Source organism: Sinocyclocheilus grahami, unplaced genomic scaffold (assembly GCF_001515645.1).
Source record: "Sinocyclocheilus grahami isolate Dianchi unplaced genomic scaffold, SAMN03320097.WGS_v1.1 scaffold247.1, whole genome shotgun sequence".
In the NCBI taxonomy this organism is placed as follows: Eukaryota; Metazoa; Chordata; class Actinopteri; order Cypriniformes; family Cyprinidae; genus Sinocyclocheilus; species Sinocyclocheilus grahami.
This window is the reverse complement of record NW_015505426.1, coordinates 179,261-199,031: the sequence shown is the minus strand read 5'-3', so window position 1 is coordinate 199,031 and position 19,771 is coordinate 179,261. Positions and strand designations below refer to the sequence as shown.

The 19,771-nt window shown below is 37.5% G+C and overlaps 1 protein-coding gene across 1 annotated transcript in view; it reads left to right on the top strand.

Moving 5' to 3' along the window:
* LOC107598185 (rab effector MyRIP-like) overlaps positions 1 to 19,771 on the top strand; it is a 184,349-nt gene that overhangs the window by 84,185 nt on the left and 80,393 nt on the right. The window contains 2 exon segments of the mRNA XM_016289460.1: positions 6,568 to 6,691; positions 6,693 to 6,705. Of these exon segments, the coding sequence (XP_016144946.1) occupies positions 6,568 to 6,691; positions 6,693 to 6,705 (137 nt within the window).

Here is a 19,771-nt window from a genome sequence, read left to right as displayed (position 1 = left end):
AGTGCAGTCAGTGCAGTCAGTGCAGTGTGCAAACCGTGCAATGAATGATGGGATAGGTAGTCTGGGGTGCTATGCAACAGTTTGTGTTGTACGAGAGTCAATGTAAAGGAAAGGGTGACCTCTGATGGTGAATAAACGGAAGTCCATGGACCGAATTCGTGACAGTTCTCAACCAAGGTTACATTAAAATGTTATAATTTTTTTAAACGTAGGCTCATTTGAAAAAAACATATTGTACGTATGTAAACTTGTTCGGTTAGCTCACCTGGTAGGCCCTACAGCATTACACTTGCGATGTGGAGCACTTGGGTACAAGTTACAAGTCGTAACACTTGATTAAAGAGCTGAAAGACTAGAAGGAAGTTAAAATGGCACAAAATACATTTATTGATGTATAGCTCTGATGCAGCTCTCATGTGGTTTACATAGAACCAAAGCCTAAAACGTTCTAGTTAATTTCTAATTAATTAATTAGGCTGCATCAAAAGTCCAATACACAAACACATTAATTAATATAGTTAGTTCCACACCACAGGCCACTAACATTTTACAGCAGCATCACTGTTTATTTTCTCAGTGCAAATAATAATTATGGCGTTCTTCTTCTATTATAATTGCGTGGAAAAGATTTCAGTTGTTCAAAAGCCAGGCAGAAAACATGTTGCTAAACAAAGTCGGCATTATGAAAACACCATTACTTGTACTATACAGATATTGTAACTATTAAAGAGTGTTATATTGTTAATTTTAAATATAAGAAAAGCTAAATGAAGGCTAACTGGACCAATTTATTTAGCCAAACCCTTGGGCAACAATGCCACTAAAATGCTTGGGGGAAAACATGTTAGTCAGTGCAGCTATGCACATTACTAACATTGCGGGTCATTGTTTTGGACTATAAATGCTACCGAGGTCAAACTTGGACCATATTCATTCTTCTACACACAGCTCTGTGTCATCTTTATTAGTCATAGTGCTTTGAGTACTGTTTAGAATCAGTCATCTCAGACATGTAAAGAAGCCATTACTGCACGCAATTTCACCTGGATTGGCTTTTTGCCCTCTTGAACATGTCTTAGGTATGGTTCAAAAGGCAGAGTGATATGCGAGTGGAGTGTGAGTTTGTGTCCAAGGATGATCAAATCCTTTTTTGTGTAACAACAGTTACAATGTTTGTTTTGTTGTTGTCCCCTCTGGTATTCCAGTTTTAGCTGATGTTTTTCATCCTCAGAGATTTATAGTACACTGAGTACAAGAAAATTAACCATGAGTGAAGTGATCAGCTCACAGACATGATGTTGATAGAGTGCCGTTATGATGTCACTGACTGTTGGTGTTCATACTTGGGGAGTGAACTTGCAACCTTTTAGATGTTGACATTGACATTGACCGAGATAAAAAAATAAAATTAAAATTTTTAAGATACTCTCAGAGTCCCAATAAACAAAGAAGATAAACAGTTTCCCACCTACTTGTGAAATTATGGTAAAGTAATCAATTTGCATTTCTACAGGAATATTTTTCCCCAGGATGAAACTTTTATGATTATTTACTTACCCTTTATTGACTGTCTTTTGTCAGTGAACCACAAGTTATTTAATACAAATTGTATTATTACTATTATTATTATTATTATTATCCCATTAATTTATTATTACAAAAAGTAGTTAATATGACATAAATTAATTATAATAATTTAGGTCATATGGACTACTTTTTTGTGGTTATTATGATCGTTATTGTTTATAAATATTTGTAAATTCATAAAATATTTAAAGGGGTCATATGATGTTGCTAAAAATAACATTATTTGGTGTATTTGGTGTAATGAAATGTGTTTATGCGGTTTAAGGTTCAAAAAACACATTATTTTCCACATACTGTACATTATTGTTTATCCTCTATGCCCTGCCTTTCTGAAACGTTTTGATTTTTACAAAGCATGGATTATACTGTCTTTTTACGCGTTGCATCATGCCGCGTAATCATAAAACCATGTCTGCATTTGTGATCTGAGAAATGACAAACAACAAGCGCTACTCTACACTGCTCAAAACTCACGTTTGAATCATCAGTGGCAAATCCTTTAAAAATGAAAACGTACTTACAGTCTATGAGTCAGAACAGCCAGCATTGTAGTCTACTCTACCAGGATCAGGAAACAGTCCTCCATAAAATGTGCTGCACACATCTGAATATTTGGGTTGAACAGTGTTGTAAATACAACTTAACCACTGATTTCTAGTCGTATCCTCTTTTGGAAGGCCAAACAAAGTAGTTTCGCTTTCACAACGAAATACACAGCGTCACACACGGCGGGCTAGAGTGAGAGGAGGCCGGAGGGCTTGAGAACGGCGTACACTGCCGGGTTTGCGGCAGGAGTCACATGTGGCTTGACTCCGCTTCGTCCACAGTGAAAGCCGATCCGGCGATCCACAGCGCGAAGTTGTTGTATTTCCTCAGCAACCAGCACGGATCAGCTCTAGGCATGACGAAGCGGATATCATCCTCTTTTGGAAGGCCAAACAAAGTAGTTTTCCTTTCACAACGAAACACACAGCGTCTTCGCGACATGGTGGCAGCAACAATACTACAGCAAGAATAAAAGTTACGCCTTATTTCTTTGCATGAACATTTGGGCGGCATTATGCAAATCTTCCCACATCGTGACGTTGCCATGTGGGGGCGTGTTAGAACTAGCTGTTTTAGGTAGGCGTGGTTGACTCTTAACACTTATTGCAATTGAGCAACTGAGACAGTTATTGACATATAGTATGTTTATAACTATAAAGCCAATGTAGAGGTTTAAGTTCATATTAAAATTACTCTCACATCTGATTGCAAATGATCTGAGCACAGTGTGAGATCTCTTATGAAACTCTTGGTGGACACAGGAAAAACTTGATATACAGTCATCTGAGAGTGTGAGTTGACACTTTAGATATTCACTATTAACTAGTTGCTAATTAGCATGCAAATTACTAGCATATTGGCTGTTTATTAGTATTAGTACATTAGTACAAGAATATATAAATGCCTTATTCTGCATGACCATATATTAGAACCCTTAAACCCACCCATTACCTAACTTAACTACTACAACAACTACCTTAATTAATATCAATAAGCAGCAACATTTTTTATTGAGGGAAAGCATTTAGTTAATATTGAATATGTGTTCACTAATCTAAAGTGTTACCAATAAATTTATTTGGATTCTCATGATCATTAGAAGGCATTTCATAACCTGATAGTTCAAGGACAGACATGAGCTATTTGTTGGACAGAGGGAGAGAAAAGGAGGTTGCTGTGATGAAAACTGTGGTCACTGAGCGAGAGACAGAAGGGATTGTTCATGAAATGTTTGTGAGATCTCACCCTGCCGGAGCTATTTGATGTGTCGTCTTCTTTGTACAGTGTGATTTTGAGTTAGAACACAGATGCTTTTCAAATGTTCTTCAGTTTGGGTGTTACAGCACCTCCTGAGGATAAGTCTTGGCCAGGGTGTAAACACTTTAGTTTAAGGGCACATAAGGCACAGCTAATGTAAGCAGTGAAACAGATGTGATACTGCTAATTCTGGGCAATAGTCTGTGCTGGGCTCATTGTGACAGAATTAATACATTTATAGAACTTATTAGATGTATTGACAGATGTTTGAAATGAAGGGAATCTTTGTGTAGGTTTTCATTATGTATAAAGACTTGTAGTCAAGCAGAGAACAGCAGTATAGAGAACATTTAAGCTGCTGTCAAAAGAAAAGTTCAAAGACAGAAAAAAGACAGAGAGAGCGAGAGAGAGATAACAAAGAGAATAAAGATCATGTTTGAGTGTAATGTTATTTTATAGATGTAAGCATATGATTTTTGTGTGTTTTCCCAGCTTGTACTGTTGTAATCCCCTTAATCGGCCATTTTACTGATTTCATTCTAGGGCTAAAGGGTAACTGTCCATAATGTGGCAACACTTAAGTGAACTGCACGTGAACTGCATTAACCTCCAAACAGATGTTTAATTAATCCTTGCAAAGCTGGAAAGCATTCATTTCAAGATGGAGCCTATTTTGTTTTGAAAGAACAGAACTGTACAGTTCTGGGATTTATTTATTTAGCAAACAATTTAGGTCATATGGACTACTTTTTGTGGTTGTCGTCATTATTAATTCTTATATGTTGGTTAATTCAGTGGAAAAATTAAATCTAAATTCATAATCTATTGTACTGTATCTATTATAATCTATATATCGTAATCTATTGTTATTATGACATCCCTTGAGCTTTGATACAAAACTTCCTGTGGCATTATGGGAAGGGACATTCTCATTCTAAAGAACAATTTTTAAATGTGTATTTCCACTAAAAGTTCATTTTGTTAAACTTTTAGGAGTGTATTAGCATTTAGACTCAAAACTAACAGATTTGGCCCTAATCCACAAAATTTAAATTTTGATCTTAATCTCTGTTAGCTGAGACATTTAGATTTTTTTACCACAACCCTATTAGATCTGCCATTGCTGTGATGGATATTTGCAGCTTTTAGACATCCCGCAATAACTATGCTACGTTCCCATGGGAAAGCTGTTATATCTCAGTTTCTGATGTGCATAATATCAGCGCTTTATTCCACAGGTGCTGGATTTTTTCATTTGGCAAATGTCATATCTGAAGATGGCTGGACACACATCTGTCAAGAATGATTGCAGGGTCATGCTTCATGCTTTGAATATAAAGAGAGAGAGCATTTTAAAGGGGTCATATTGTGCGATTTCAAGTTTTCCTTTCTCTTTGGAGTATTCCAATCTGTTCGTGAATAGATAAGATCCCTAAAGTTGCAAAAACTGAAGTCTCAAACCCAAAGAGCTATTCTTTATAAAAGTTAAGACTGGTCCACGCCCTCCTAAAACGCCTTGTTTAAACATGCCCCCACATGTCTACGTCATGATGTGGGAAGATTTGCATAACGCCGCCCAAATGTTCACGCAAAGAAAGAAGGCGTAACTTTATTGTTGCTGCCACCGCTGCCACCATGTTGTGAAGACGCTGTGTGTTTCATTGTGAAAGCGAAAATATTTTGTTTGGCCTTCCAAAAGAGGACACGTCTAGAAATCAGTGGTTAAGTTGTATTTACAACACTGTTCCAGAACAGTTCAACCCAAATACTCAGATGTGTGCAGTGCATTTTATGGAGGACTGTTTCCTGGGAGAGTTTACTACAATGCCGGCTGTTCTGACTCACAGGCTGTAAGTACGTTTTCATATTTAAAGGATTTGCCACTGATGATTCAAACGTGAGTTTTGAGCAGTGTAGAGCAAGGTTATCATAGCTTTGCATTTTTAAATGTTTTATTTTTATATCGTTTTCAAATTTGCAATAAAATTTAGTTTCATTTTATTAGTTTCATTAATAATTTTGTTAGTTTTAGTTTAGCTTTTATTTTGTGAACACATTTCTATTTAGTTTTTATATAGTTTAGTTTAGTTTTAGTTTGAGTAAATAAATTGTATTAGATTTAACAGATCACTTCCAGAGTGCAGGCCAAAGAAAGACTTTTAACCTTATTATGCTAATTTAACAAATTATAATTATACTAATTTAACCTTAGTGATGCAAACGTCTAGCGACACAAAATTAAAGCATGCTGAGCTTGATTAGATGGTAAAAGTATACAAATACATACCAAAATGAAGCAGTCATGCCTTGTTAAATCTACACAAGTTGCGCTTACATTATATGTAAAACGCACTAGACTGAATGATAAATGTGTGTTGTGATATTTAATTTGAAAATAAATGTAGCTAATTTATTTATATTATAGCCTATGTCTTTCATCTTATTTAACCATAATCATGAGACCGTAACTGTCATGTCTTGCTCACTTTCCCGCAAACAAACGCACATAAATAAGTGTGACTAATGAAATTCAATAATAATGGCGGAGCCTCAACATTCGATTTGCAGCATTGCCATTATAGCCATTCGCGCTGCAGCTGAAGTGAATGACAGCTTGGGAGCACTCGTTGCTCGCTTTCTGTAGCCTATATCATTTTATTTTTAAGATATATTTTTTATGCTTCTGTAAAGGACTAATGGCCACGTAGCCTATACACTGCAGAGTTTAAGGAGAGGCAATGACACTTAACAGTAAAGTCATATCTAAATATGTTCTTTTAATTTATGAAGAATTATGTATGCACATTTGTTCAAAACAGCCTGGCAGATTGTTCACAAGATGTAGGCAAAAGTTAGATTAAAACGTGAAACCAAGATTGATTGAATTTTATGTGCAATTCATAAACATAAATCTTAAATTTAGGCCTAAATATTTTTTGAGTAGGTCATCCTGGCATTGTTCACTTATGTTGAACCATATATAATGAACTACTAATATATATATTGGGGAAGTCGTGGCCTAATGGTTAGAGAGTCGGACTCGTAACCCAAAGGTTGTGGGTTCGAGTCTCGTACCGGCAGGGATTGCCTCCCATCTAGCTCTGCTTTGTGTCTATTTGTATAGTGGAGCTTAGAATGTATTTAATTTAACATCCACAAACTATCTTTTGTGTGTAGGCTCTTAAGGACACAGTCACTAGAATGGTTCTACAATAATGTGAAGAGTCGGTTTAAGAGATTTGGCAGTGCCAAGGTGCTGAAGACCCTCTACAGGAAACACATCATTGAAAGAGGAAACATCATCTGAGTTACCAGGTACTAAATACACACATACATAATGTACATACATCATGCAGTGTGTGTATAAAAATACTGTATACTACTCACTTTATAATGCATTTGAGTAAATTTACTTTACTTAAGTATCTTATTGGGTGCTTTGTAATTTGATATCTGAGTATCGAAGATATTAGCATCTTTTACTCTCTATTTTACTATATTCTTGAATAAGTATATGTATACTTTACTCAACTACATTTGCAGTGAGTAACACAGTTACCCATTACATTTTGCATATCAGCTTACTTTTTTTGCAGCAGATTATTTTTGCTAAAAAAGAAGCAATATCACCATCTACAGGGTATTGAAATTAGTACATTTTGTGCGTTTTGTCCTTACACACTCAAACTTAACAAGTTTAACTTTGCGACCATTAAAAAAATATGTTCTATATAGTATGAATGTTGCTATGTGACCTACTCGCATCAGTTGCATTGCTTCACTATCATTCATAAATCCTCTTCAGTGGCCTCGTGAAATAGATAAGTGCACACTTCAGAATCCAGTAGGAAGCAGTAGGTCATCTGGGTATTTTTCCCCTACTGTTTTTTGATTACTGTGAATTCGGACATTCTTTTCTTTTGGCGTACTGTTTTTCACTATAGTAAGGATGTATTCGATTTAGTATAAAGGCCTCCTGTAGCGAATCCATGCATTTTTGTATGCCATGGCATTAGAGCTGGTACACAGTTGTCGCTTGTGAAAACACGTTAGCTGTGTCCCAAAGTGAAGTGCACAGACTCCGGAGGGCGCATTTGAAGTGCGATTGCGTCACAGCGGCGTGACGAAGGTTGTCCCAAACTGAAGTGTATGGACTAACGTTAGCGCTTTTTTGTTTGTCGTTTCTCCGATCACAAATGCAGACATGGTTTTATGTTTACGCAGTGCGATACGCAACGCAACGCAATGTGTAAAAACACAGTATAAGTCATTATAGTCAGTAATTATGTCCCCAATGGATGCAACAATTGCCTCATATGTAATGGGTTTTATTGGTTTTGTCTCGTCATGCTGGGAGATGACATCACAGTATGTTAGGGGGTGTAACATTTCCGTCACACGCTTGAGGTATTCAGCCAATCACAATGCACTGGATAGCTGGCCAATCAGTGTACACCTCGCTTTTCAGAACGATGAGCTTTGTATAAATCGAAAGTGTTTCAGAAAGGCGAGGCATATAGGAGCAACAATAATGTACATTATGTGGAAAATAATGTGTTTTTTTAACCTTAAACCGCATAAACATGTTGCATTACACCAAATACACAACATCATGTTCTTTTTAGCAATGTCATATGACCCCTTTAAACTCATATGGTTTAAACCGCATGATTTCAGCGCGATAAACATGATAATCAGAACCAAAACAGATGTTTTTAGTAGGGATGGCTGACGCGAAACTGACGTTTCGACACGGTGTCGAAATCCCGAAGCGCAGATGTTTCGAAACACTGCTCCAAAGTGTGATTCGAAACACCCATGTCACGTGACTAAGGCGAATCAAAGCATCTGGGCATTTCACAAGTGTTTTGAGACCCGAATCTGTTTTTGATCGATAGGGTCGGGAACAAACCACACAATCACACATCTGTCTTAACCTAACTCCCGCAAAGTATAAAACTGGAGTTAATGCAGCAGAACAATTAATATTTTTAAATAAAAATCTTTATATGTAAAAAATGCCAGGCGTGGTGGCTTGATATGTTTTATTAATGTTAATTTTTTCATGACCAAAATAACATATTCACAAAGAGTTCATTCAGTTGTCAGAGAGATGTTACAACACATTACAGGAACAGAACAATAAAAACACAACTTTCAAATATTTATTATAATTATATACATGTTTCATCCGAGATTCGTACCTAAAGTGACAGGTTCTAACAACATGCCAGCCATGCACACTAACCACTCCCCTAACCCACATTTTCAAGCAATACTTGAAAATGACCACTAGGTGTCACCGTAGACACGGTTGTCGAATTGTTTCAAAGCCTTGACACATTTGCTTCGACTGTTTCAGTGTTTCATGAAGCCTCGCTCTGCCCACCACTAGTTTTTAGCAGGTCCGAGCTGTAATGGCGCAGCTCTATTCTGGAAAACGGGGTGGGGAGCAGCAGCTCATTTGCATTTAAAGAGACAGGCCCTGAAAACAGCGTATTTCTGCTTCCACTCAAAATAGGGATTTTCAAAATGATACAATAAATTATCTGTGGGGTATTTTGAGCTGAAACTTCACAGACACATTCTGGGGACACCAGAGACTTATATTACATATTGTAAAAAGGGGCATAATATGTCTCCTTTAAATTATGTAGACTACTAGTGTTGAAGTAATTTTCAGATGCAACGATTAAAACGGGAAAAACACAAACACGAAACTTGTAAATAAATTTGATATATATACACTGTATATATATATATATATATATATATATATATATATATATATATATATATATATCCTACAATTTAATAACATATAGCCTAGTATTATGTATGAATAGGATGTTCGTCAGCTGACTGAAGGCGGTCAGATCAGTATTGACAGCTCCATAAAATAACCTACTGGAAGCTCTCTAGTTTTGGTGTAGATAGCTAAAAATATGAAAAGTACAAACACACAATAACATTTACAGTTACTTAAATTTCTGAAAAAAAGAATGTAGTAATTGATGTCATAAATACATCAATAAAATAAATGTATATAATATTTATAATGGATAAATATAATCGCAGTATATAATATAGGCTTAGCTATAAACAAGCCAAAACAAAGTGAAACTGAAGGTAAAGTTGGGCTCATATCCTACTTCTCTCATTCGGCACAAATCCAAACGTTTCCATATGCGCGATGTTTTTGAAGCTATATATTTAGGCTATTAGGTCAAATAGGTTTTGTAGTTCACTCGCGTTCCAGTGTCGACGGAAAAAATCATAATGAGCAAAAAAATGCCACAGTGGACCAGTGCTTCCGCTGAACGGCACGGTGAATGGCTGCGCTGTTTGCAATGGGTAGTGTGCGTGTGAGGCGCCGGCGTGATCAAACAGCGGAAATATAGGCATAGTCCATCATTTTTGGCCATAGCCTACAGTAGGCATTCGAAACTGCAAAGTGTTAGCAGTTTGAAGATTCAAGAACAGGCTATTAGCAAAGTTTATTCGAATTCTTTCTAAACGCTCCATTCTTATTTAGCTCTGGAACCTGAACGAATTATAATTTTTTTTTTTTTTTTATGAAAACCAAAATGAAAACATTCCCCTTTTAATCCATGTATTTAACAGCCTGGGAGATCTTCCCAGGGCAGTAACCTCACAGACTAAAATCAGAGCACCCACTCTGGAGATTGCATCAGAGGTTAGGGGGCACTGAGGTTGCCGGGCCGGGATCCCTGAGGCCCCCCTAAACCTACCAATACTAGGGGGGTAATAATCTGGTGGGGGTCAGAATTCGGCACAACACCGGAGCCATATGGTCCTGTTAATCTTGCGCTGCAGCTCGTGCTGTATAAATTAAGCGGACGCATGTCTGATGTCCAACTCAACTATAGGATACATTATTTATGTTAGGCCTATTATATAAAAATCAGTGGATGGCCGAACACACCGGCACAAGCCTTAAAGGGGTGGTTCACTGGTTTTTTTCTAGGCTTGATTGTGTTTATGGGGTGCAGTCTAACATGTGTTAATGCTTCATTTAAAAAAAAAAAAACTCATTATTTTTCACATAATTTACCTTTATTCCACACCGCTCTGTCCCTTTTCTGAGAAACGCGCTGATCATTTCCTGTTTATATGAAGCCCTGCCCTCAGAAATATGATGGGCTCTGATTGGTTAGCTAGCCCAGTGTGTTGTGATTGGCTAAACCACCTCTAGTGCACGTCTAACCGTCCCGCCCCTCACCTCAGCGTCATGTGCTCCGGTTGTATTGTAAACAACGGTGTCCTTAATATCGCTTATCAGTTTGAGCCTGATTAAGAAGCAGAGGATATTATTGAAGAGGATCGTGCAGAACCTGTGCAAGCACGGCTTTTAATGGTAGGCCTATGTTTTTTGTTTGCTGTGGTCTCATACTTTTTATACTTTTTATCCTGATTAAAGCTTTAATTCAGTACGGCAACTGCACGCACGTCCATGCTTAATGCTTCTGATAGCTATGTGAAAATAAGTGTATAATTGGAACAGTTCATTGTTGGAGCTGAGCTGAATGAGAGAGAGAGAGAGAGAGAGAGAGAGAGAGAGAAATGCAGAGTGTGTGCAGAGCGGGGGGATGCGAGGAACAGTATAAAGAACCGCTGCTTTAGAACATTGATTTTGAAACTTGTGAATCCATCAGAATCATTAGAAGACAGAATCGCGATTCATATATGAATAGATTTTTATGTGCACCTCTACTTTTCTCTTCCTCTTCTCTAAAGCAGCGCAGCATGGCCTCGCCCCCTTTGCTGCCTTTTCCTGAGGGCGGGGTTTATCTGGGTTTGTTACGTCATGAACCCGGGAAGTAACTTGTTGTAGTCCCTACCAGCTGTTTTTATAGGCATTGAACTGCCAGAATTTTAAAAGACGATATCTCTGTTTGCATTGATCTTTCAGCTTCGTAACTTTGCAGATATTCAATTAACGAAAAATCAGTTAAAGACGTAATCAAACAGACGATGAACACTATTTGGCAAACAATCCAGTGTATCTGCCCTTCTGTTTTGGAAAGCGTCAAATGATTTTACAATGCATTTTCGCAAAGGGGAGCAAAGTAGCCAATCACAGACATGAGGGTTGCGAGCTACAATGCAATGGCCGATCAGATGTGTTTAGGTTGGAATCAACGCTCTCACCGCTTTTTGTCCGGTGCTCCGGTGCTGCATGCTCGTAACTTCATTAAAAAAAGTTTCATTGTGTGGTCACATTCATTGGTTAAAACAGAACTTTGTGAGATCGTGATGAATGAGTGACAGATTTTTTATAAATTTAAAAGGAGCACTTTTTCATGCTGTATATGAAAATATATTCCGAATTTAAATAAAATGTGTGTTTTTCATGCTTGACAAGCGACCACGTATGACACAGAGATAGCTAACTACTACACTATATAGAAAAAGATAATAGCCTAATTTCAGAAGCGCAAAGTGATGTGATTCTGCAACCGAGCCTGGTCCAATGCAGGATTTAGGTAAGGAAACGGTTATTAATTACTTGTATTGGCTGCCATGCCAAATCATGCACCTGCTTGCTTTTCTGTTTAATTTAAGTGTTTTTGTGAACGTATATGCTTTAATAACAAATAATTGTAACATTTCACAAAAAGGTTCCTATAGTTAATGTTAGTTAATGTATTAAAGTGTATTAAAGTGTTAGTATATTATTGTAAAGTGTTACCCAAATAATGTATTTTGAGCATTCACTTGACACTAAGCGCAAACCCCATATGCATCTCGTGGCCATATCACCCTGCAGCCCAAGACTGGTTACCCACTGAAGCTAAGCAGGGTTGAGCCTGGTCAGTACCTGGATGGGAGACCTCCTGGAAAAAACTAGGTTTCTGCTGGAAGAGGTGTTAGGGAGGCCAGCAGGGGGTGCTCACCCTGTGGTCTGTGTGGGTCCTAACGCCCCAGTATAGTGATGGGGACACTATACTGTCAACAAGCACCGTCCTTCGGATGAGACGTTAAACCGAGGTCCTTACTCTCTGTGGTCATTAAAAATCCCAGGATGTCTTTCGAAAAGAGTAGAGGTTTGACCTCGGCATCCTGGTTAAAGCATATACGTTCACAAAAACACTTAAATTAAACAGAAAAGCAAGCAGGTGCATGATTTGGCATGGCAGCCAATACAAGTAATTAATAACCGTTTCCTTACCTAAATCCTGCATTGGACCAGGCTCGGTTGCAGAATCACATCACTTTGCGCTTCTGAAATTAGGCTATTATCTTTTTCTATATAGTGTAGTAGTTAGCTATCTCTGTGTCATACGTGGTCGCTTGTCAAGCATGAAAAACACACATTTTATTTAAATTCGGAATATATTTTCATATACAGCATGAAAAAGTGCTCCTTTTAAATTTATAAAAAATCTGTCACTCATTCATCACGATCTCACAAAGTTCTGTTTTAACCAATGAATGTGACCACACAATGAAACTTTTTTTAATGAAGTTACGAGCATGATAGAACTCAGCACCGGACAAAAAGCGGTGAGAGCGTTGATTCCAACCTAAACACATCTGATCGGCCATTGCATTGTAGAAATCAACAATCATGTCTGTGATTGGCTACTTTGCTCCCCTTTGCGAAAATGCATTGTAAAATCATTTGACGCTTTCCAAAACAGAAGGGCAGATACACTGGATTGTTTGCCAAATAGTGTTCATCGTCTGTTTGATTACGTCTTTAACTGATTTTTCGTTAATTGTATCGTGAAAAGCGCTATACAAATAAACTTGAATTGAATTGAAATCTATTTCATTATTCTATTATTACGAAGAAAACCGATCCTAGACCAGGAGTTATGGGCAGCTTTTCCATCTAAAAGCAATCAGTTAGACAATTTTACACTACGAGTTAGACTATTATACACTCGAAACTAAAGTCCGGATGTCCCCCTCGGTCCAGAGGGGGGGCACAGGGATGTCCTCTGGCGCCGGGCCTGAGTTATCAACGTGTTACTTAAAGGGGTCCTATTATGCTCTTTTACAAAGTCTTGATTTTGTTTTGGGGGTGTACTAGAACAAGCTCTCATACTAGGTTGTTCGAAAAACACATAATTTTTTACATATTTTACATAATTACAACACCTCTCTCCCCAGTCTGGCATGAACGGCTCGAATAGTTCCTGTATCAAATGAAGGCTCGCCTTCTGAAGTACGAAATGTGCTGCGATTGGTTAGCTGGGTCAGCGTGTGTTGTGATTCGCCACTCGGCGCCTGGTCGGGAAATTTCATGCCCCTTACCATAGCTGTCTGCGAGCTTCAGTGTAAATATTGTGTCAAAATCAAATCAATTTGAGCGCAATTTAAACCCGGATGATTGTAACCACTCTAAGTTCGTCTGCCTTGGGAAAGCTAGCGTGTCTCCGACATAGTGATAACACTCGTTGCCTTCTCTAGTGCAGCTCAACCAGGCCTCGTCCCATTCGTCGGTATTTGTGATATCACAAATCCCGGAAAATATGAAAAGTGATTTCTGTTCAATAAAATATCTCCTTTTGAAGTGGACTTTGAGCTTTGTAATTTTGTAGATCTTTTTTATGCTCAAACAGCAACATTACAGACTAACTAAAGTTGAAAAAGTGAAAAAGCATAATAGGAACCCTTTAAGCTGTGCACACTCAAAACATAAATCCTGGCTAAATGTGACATTCCCGCGGCTATTAGCCTACAGTATAGTAAAAATCAAATCCACCCCCAGTCGATCTGCATTTACAGTAGGCTATTTGCAATGACCATCCCATCTCCAAAACTGAACGTATTGTATAAAACAGTGCTCGAATTGAGGTAAATCCTATAGGGGGTCCTTTTTTCATTTTTTGAACAGGCTGGGGGTTGTTATATTAGTGTTGCTATAGGCTATTGAAATATATTTAAATGACTATTTATTTGATCATGGTATCCATGACTATATTATTTATAAGAACAGGCTTTTGAGTTCATCAACAGTAAATACAAAAATACATATTGAGCCAATGCAATGTTAGGCTATATAACAAAGAGAGATAAGCTATTGTTTGTCTTTTTAATTGCTTACCCTAATTAATATTTGATGTGACTTCCAAATCAGGCGCGCAGATGGCACAAGGGACGAGGGGGACATAACCCCCCCAGATTCATAGTGACCTGATCCGTCCCCCTCACTGTCTCTACGAAAGGCGACATCGGTAAACAGAGGATTAATCAGGGTTTCCACTATGTACACTAGCTTAAGTAGTGGCAGCCCGGCCCACCGCTCCTTAAACGTGCACTAAGCGACTGACCGCAGTGTCTGACGAAGTCCCAAAACACACTTGTAGCCAATCGGCAGTAAGGGGGCGTGTCTTGTACTGATAGAGAGAAGAGAGCGCCCAATTTGAGTGCACAGGACGGATATTAGCAGATCGATTATAGATAGAGAGAGATGGCAGATAAAAAAGAGGAAAATATCAGAGAAACAAAACATTAAAAAGAAGGGTTACAATCAGGCAAGAGGTATGACCTGCATAAATATCGGAGCAGCTTTCCAGCAGTGGAGAGAAACTCAAGGAGCGGGAAGGGCTCGAATCGGACGCCAAGGTTGTGCTGTTTCTTTTTGATAGGTGAGTAATGTTGACTTTGCTTTGTTTTACACAACTTATCCGTGTTGGCTTTTGTTTGAATATGCTTGTGTGTCATCTTCACTTGTTTCCGCAATCGTCATTGCCATGGTTGCGTACGTACATGTGGGGCGGAGATTTCAAAATAGGGGCGAGGTCCTGTTGGGGTATGGGCGTGTTTGTTTTGGTGCTTTCAGATATCAACATCATTTCTGTTCTGTTGTCAATAAACACACATGATGATGGTGCTGCCACCGACGTTTACGTTCTCTGTGTGTGTATGTGCCAAAGAGTATCTTTGAGTATCTTTGACTCCTGCCCCCGGGGTCCTATGAGGAGCTGGTAGCTGCCTCAATTGTGCCTGTAGTGGTAACCATAGTGATCGTATAGTAACGTCTATGACAGAGCTGGTGATTTTTATGGACTGAAAAGTTGGACTGCTGACAGCTTGGTCCCCCCAAGGAAACGAAAATTTAAGCTGAATTCTCAACATGTCACAAACATGAACCACAGGGAATACTTGTCTTTTAAAAGGCTTCATTTAGATTATTTGACATTAAATGCATCATATAAATCACAGTAGGCCTATGTATCATGATAAAAAAGCGACTTTACAGTCTGGAAATAATTTAGGCTATAGCAAATTATTTCTCGGACCCCCTATCACTTTACGAACCACTGGTCTACACAGAAGAATTGTTTTTGATGAGAAAAATATGAAATTGATAAAATGGGTTATTAATCCGTACAACTGCAGCAGTGGAGGTCTATTATTCTGCTGCGTGATACTGCGGAAGAACTGATGATGGTACGGTTTGATCTTCGGCTGACCAATCAGCAGAAAGGGGTGTTTAATGTTTTAATTTAATTCGATTTCTACACATGGCATTAAACGCCCCTTTCTGCTAAAGCAGCGCATTCTGTTTTTCTCTTTATTTTTCAAAGGCATGACATTTTGTAGTTATATTGAATGGAACGTTACACAATTAAAAATATACAGAGTATTAAGTTATTTCCCCTTGATGGAGAAAAAAATCCACGTGAACGTCAATCAGTACTCAATATTAATTTAAACTGCTTTAAATATGACTGCTGCTTATTTCCTGTGCACTTCTGCGCTTGACTGTAGTCGCGTCTGTCTGCTTATTGAGTTTATTTAACCCATCGCAATTTATTGTAACTGTGTGAACTAGAGTGACTACTCACCTTAATGTTGTTCTAAAGGCTTATTACGTAATAACACAAAAATGTCCTGCTCCCACTTGCCAATTTAATGGCAGAGAATGGTGACTTTATTTATTTTTTAATTTTTTTAAGCGGATGCATATCTGTCGTAAAATAATCCTATGCATCTCGTGGCGTATATTCCAAATTATTATTATTATTCCAAGCATTCTGAAGGTATACTGAGGGTACGGCAAGTTATTATATTTTATGAAAATCTTGCGTTACAGTGTGAGTGCGCAGCAGCTCACACCGCGCACAAGTGCATATCCTTTTGAGATATCAATTATAATCAATAGAATATAATTTATATCTACACAGGAGAAAGCCCTGTCTAGACTATGGTATGAGTTGTCAAGCTATTCATTAGCCTGTTTGTTTGATGAAAAAAGATGAAATGTAGTTGCAATAAATGTGTTAAGAATCCATACAACTGCAGCTGTGGAGGACTATTATTCTGCTGCGTGATACTGTGGAAGAACTGATGATGGTACGGTTTGATCTTCGGCTGACCAATCAGCAGAAAGGGGTGTTCAATTCCCGCCCATGTTTAGAAATCGAATATTCAAGCTGTTTATTCATTTTTCTACCCCTGAACGAAAAACGAAAATTTAAGCTGAATTCTCATTTTTTGTTTTTTGGAAAATATAAATTATAAATTATATTCTTTGCATCAGCTGGGCATGGCAGGGTATGATATGACAGCTGTCTTAGCCTACCCTGCTCACCCAGTAAGTCTGTTTGTTTAATTAAGAAATTAATTAATTTGTTTCCAAATAAATATTTTAAACACTAAGAAAAAAAGGAAAGAATAATAAATTGGCTTGGGTATATATAGGCCTAAGTTGCAAGAACTGTCATTCTGACTGACAACCAGAGAACAACAGATATTAAATAACCTACTGTTAGAGTTATATAATGTAATCTTGTGTTTTATTAAAATTGATTATAATTGATATCTCAAAAGGATATGCACTTGTGCGCAGCGTGAGCTGCAACGCAAGATTTTCATAAAATATAATAACTTGCCATTTCGTTTTTTTCTCACCAAACCCTCAGTGTACATTCAGAATGCTTGGAATATACGCCACGAGATGCATTGGATTATTTTATGACAGATATGTATCCGCTTAAAAAAAACAACAACTAAAGTCACCATTCTCTGCCATTAAATTGGCAAGCCCGAGCAGGACATTGCGATGTTGCGAAATTGCGATGGGTTAAATAAACTCAATAAGCAGACAGACGCGACTACAGTCAAGCGCAGACCAGTATTGAAGTGCACAGGAAATAAGCATCAGTCATATTTAAAGCAGTTTAAATTAATATTGAGTACTGATTGATTTTTGCCCCATCGAGGGAACTTAATACTCTGTCATTAGACGAGCTATTCATTTAGTCTGTTTGTTGAGAAAAATATGAAATTGATATAATATGAAATATTAATCTGTACAACTGCAGCAACAGAGGACTATTATTCTGCTGTGTGATACTGCAGAAGAATTGATGATGGCACGGTTTGATCTTTGGCTGACCAATCAGCAGAAAGGGGCGTTTAATTCCCGCCCACATGTAGAAATCAAATATTCAAACTGTTTATTCATTTTTCCACCCATGAACGAAAAACGAAAATTTAAGCTGAATTCTCGTTTTTCGTTTTTTGGAAAAAAAATGAAAAAATGAAAAAGGATCAGTTTTCTAATTTTTCTACTTTCAATATTAAATCAAAAAATGAATGATCGAATGATACACGGATTATTATACCTTCGGATAATTCCTTTATTCGTTTTTGTTTTCAAAACGGAAAAACAAATAAACCGTTCGTTTTGTATATATTCCACCATATTCATGAACATAAAAAATTAATCTGAGACATATTTTTGGTTTGTTTTCCTAAATATTTCTTTAAATGCATCAAATAAATATACAATAAAACCAAAACGGAAAATAAAGTATTTTTATGAACAAAGTGCGTTTTAGTCCACCGGAAGTTCAGCTGCAGCCTCTGGCGACCAGTGGTGGTATTGTACATTAAGGGCATCTTATTAAGCACAAGACCGCTATCTTTAATGACACATCAGTTTTCAGCGGCGTGTCCCAACCATATGTAAATATGTAGGTAGTAATTTCTGTGCAGTGCAGCAGTATGTACAGTAACTGAAAGAATGGTCTTATGTATGCGCGCGCGTCAGTGCTCGTGTCAGAGCATGCATCTGACCAGGGCCATGCACAGATATTTTGAGGGGTAGTGGCCCAAACCAAAAAAGGGGCACTAGGGGGGTGGGTGCTTGTTAATACAAATTATCCAGTTGTTACAAATACAAAGACAGCACACACTGTAATAATTTCACACTTTATTGTAGATGTGTTGATAAGAATGGGCTCTCCCTCACTCTCTGAGCCTGTTTCTGCCTCATCTTCAATGGAAGTAGGGGAGAGTGGGGTAAGTTGAGCCAGTGGGTAAGTGGACCCACCCCCCGTTTCTTGGTAACTGTACACTTTTAATGTTATGTGACCATGTTTTTTGGAACCACCCATCATTTCTGCCAGACTGTGAAAAGGAGAAACACATGGGGGGAATGGAAGGCACCCATTTACTTTAAAAACTGTTTTTTGCTTAGTAAAATTTTAAAAGTAAAACAGATGTAATGGTTGTTACATCAAAGCTAATTTATCCAGGTCTAAAAATATTTATGATACATATAGGTGATTTAGCAACATATAAAACCATGCAAATCATTTAGCTAAATATTAGCCTGAACTGATAAGAAACAGTAGCTATTTTTTCCAAAATGGCAGCTATGGGGCAAAGTGAGCCAAATGCTGTGGGGTAAATTGAGTCAGCATTTTAACTTACCCCACCATAAGGCACTGTAGTTAAGTTAAATATCTGAATTATAAACTGGTATTTTAATGTGATAGTACTGGTTTAGTTTATCATATATACATATTTTGTAGTTTATTTGATAGGGACAGTGTACAAGTGCACCAAATCCTTCTCTGATAAGAACCAGAAAATGCTTTTCATCGCATTATAATAAGATATATCTTTCTACCTGTAGTCCCTAATGGCCAACAAACCCTCTGTTTAGTGTGTTTTTAGGAAGAACAACTTTAGTGGTCAGCATATTGTTTCAGAAATGCAAACAATTAAATATTGAAATCTAATCTTCATTTGGTTGGTTTTATGTTGTTAAAGTTAACTTCATGAAAAGAAATATGACTGTTTGTAAAAGGAAATTATTAAATTAGTTTTTAAATTATTATTTATTGAATCAGATTTGGTCAGATGGTCATTTTACACCCAGATGGTGCATCTTACCCACTGACGCTACTTGGGTCAACTTACCCCTAACCCGGGGCAAACTGAGCCATGGGAACACTTTTTTATAAGAAGCCATATTTTTAGAACCCTTTGTCATAGATACATTCTGATCATTTAAAATGATAGGAATACTTTCATTAGGATAGGATAGGATAGATACTTTCATTGTACTTCTGCATCATTTTAACTTATCTTGAGGACCACATAAGTAAAA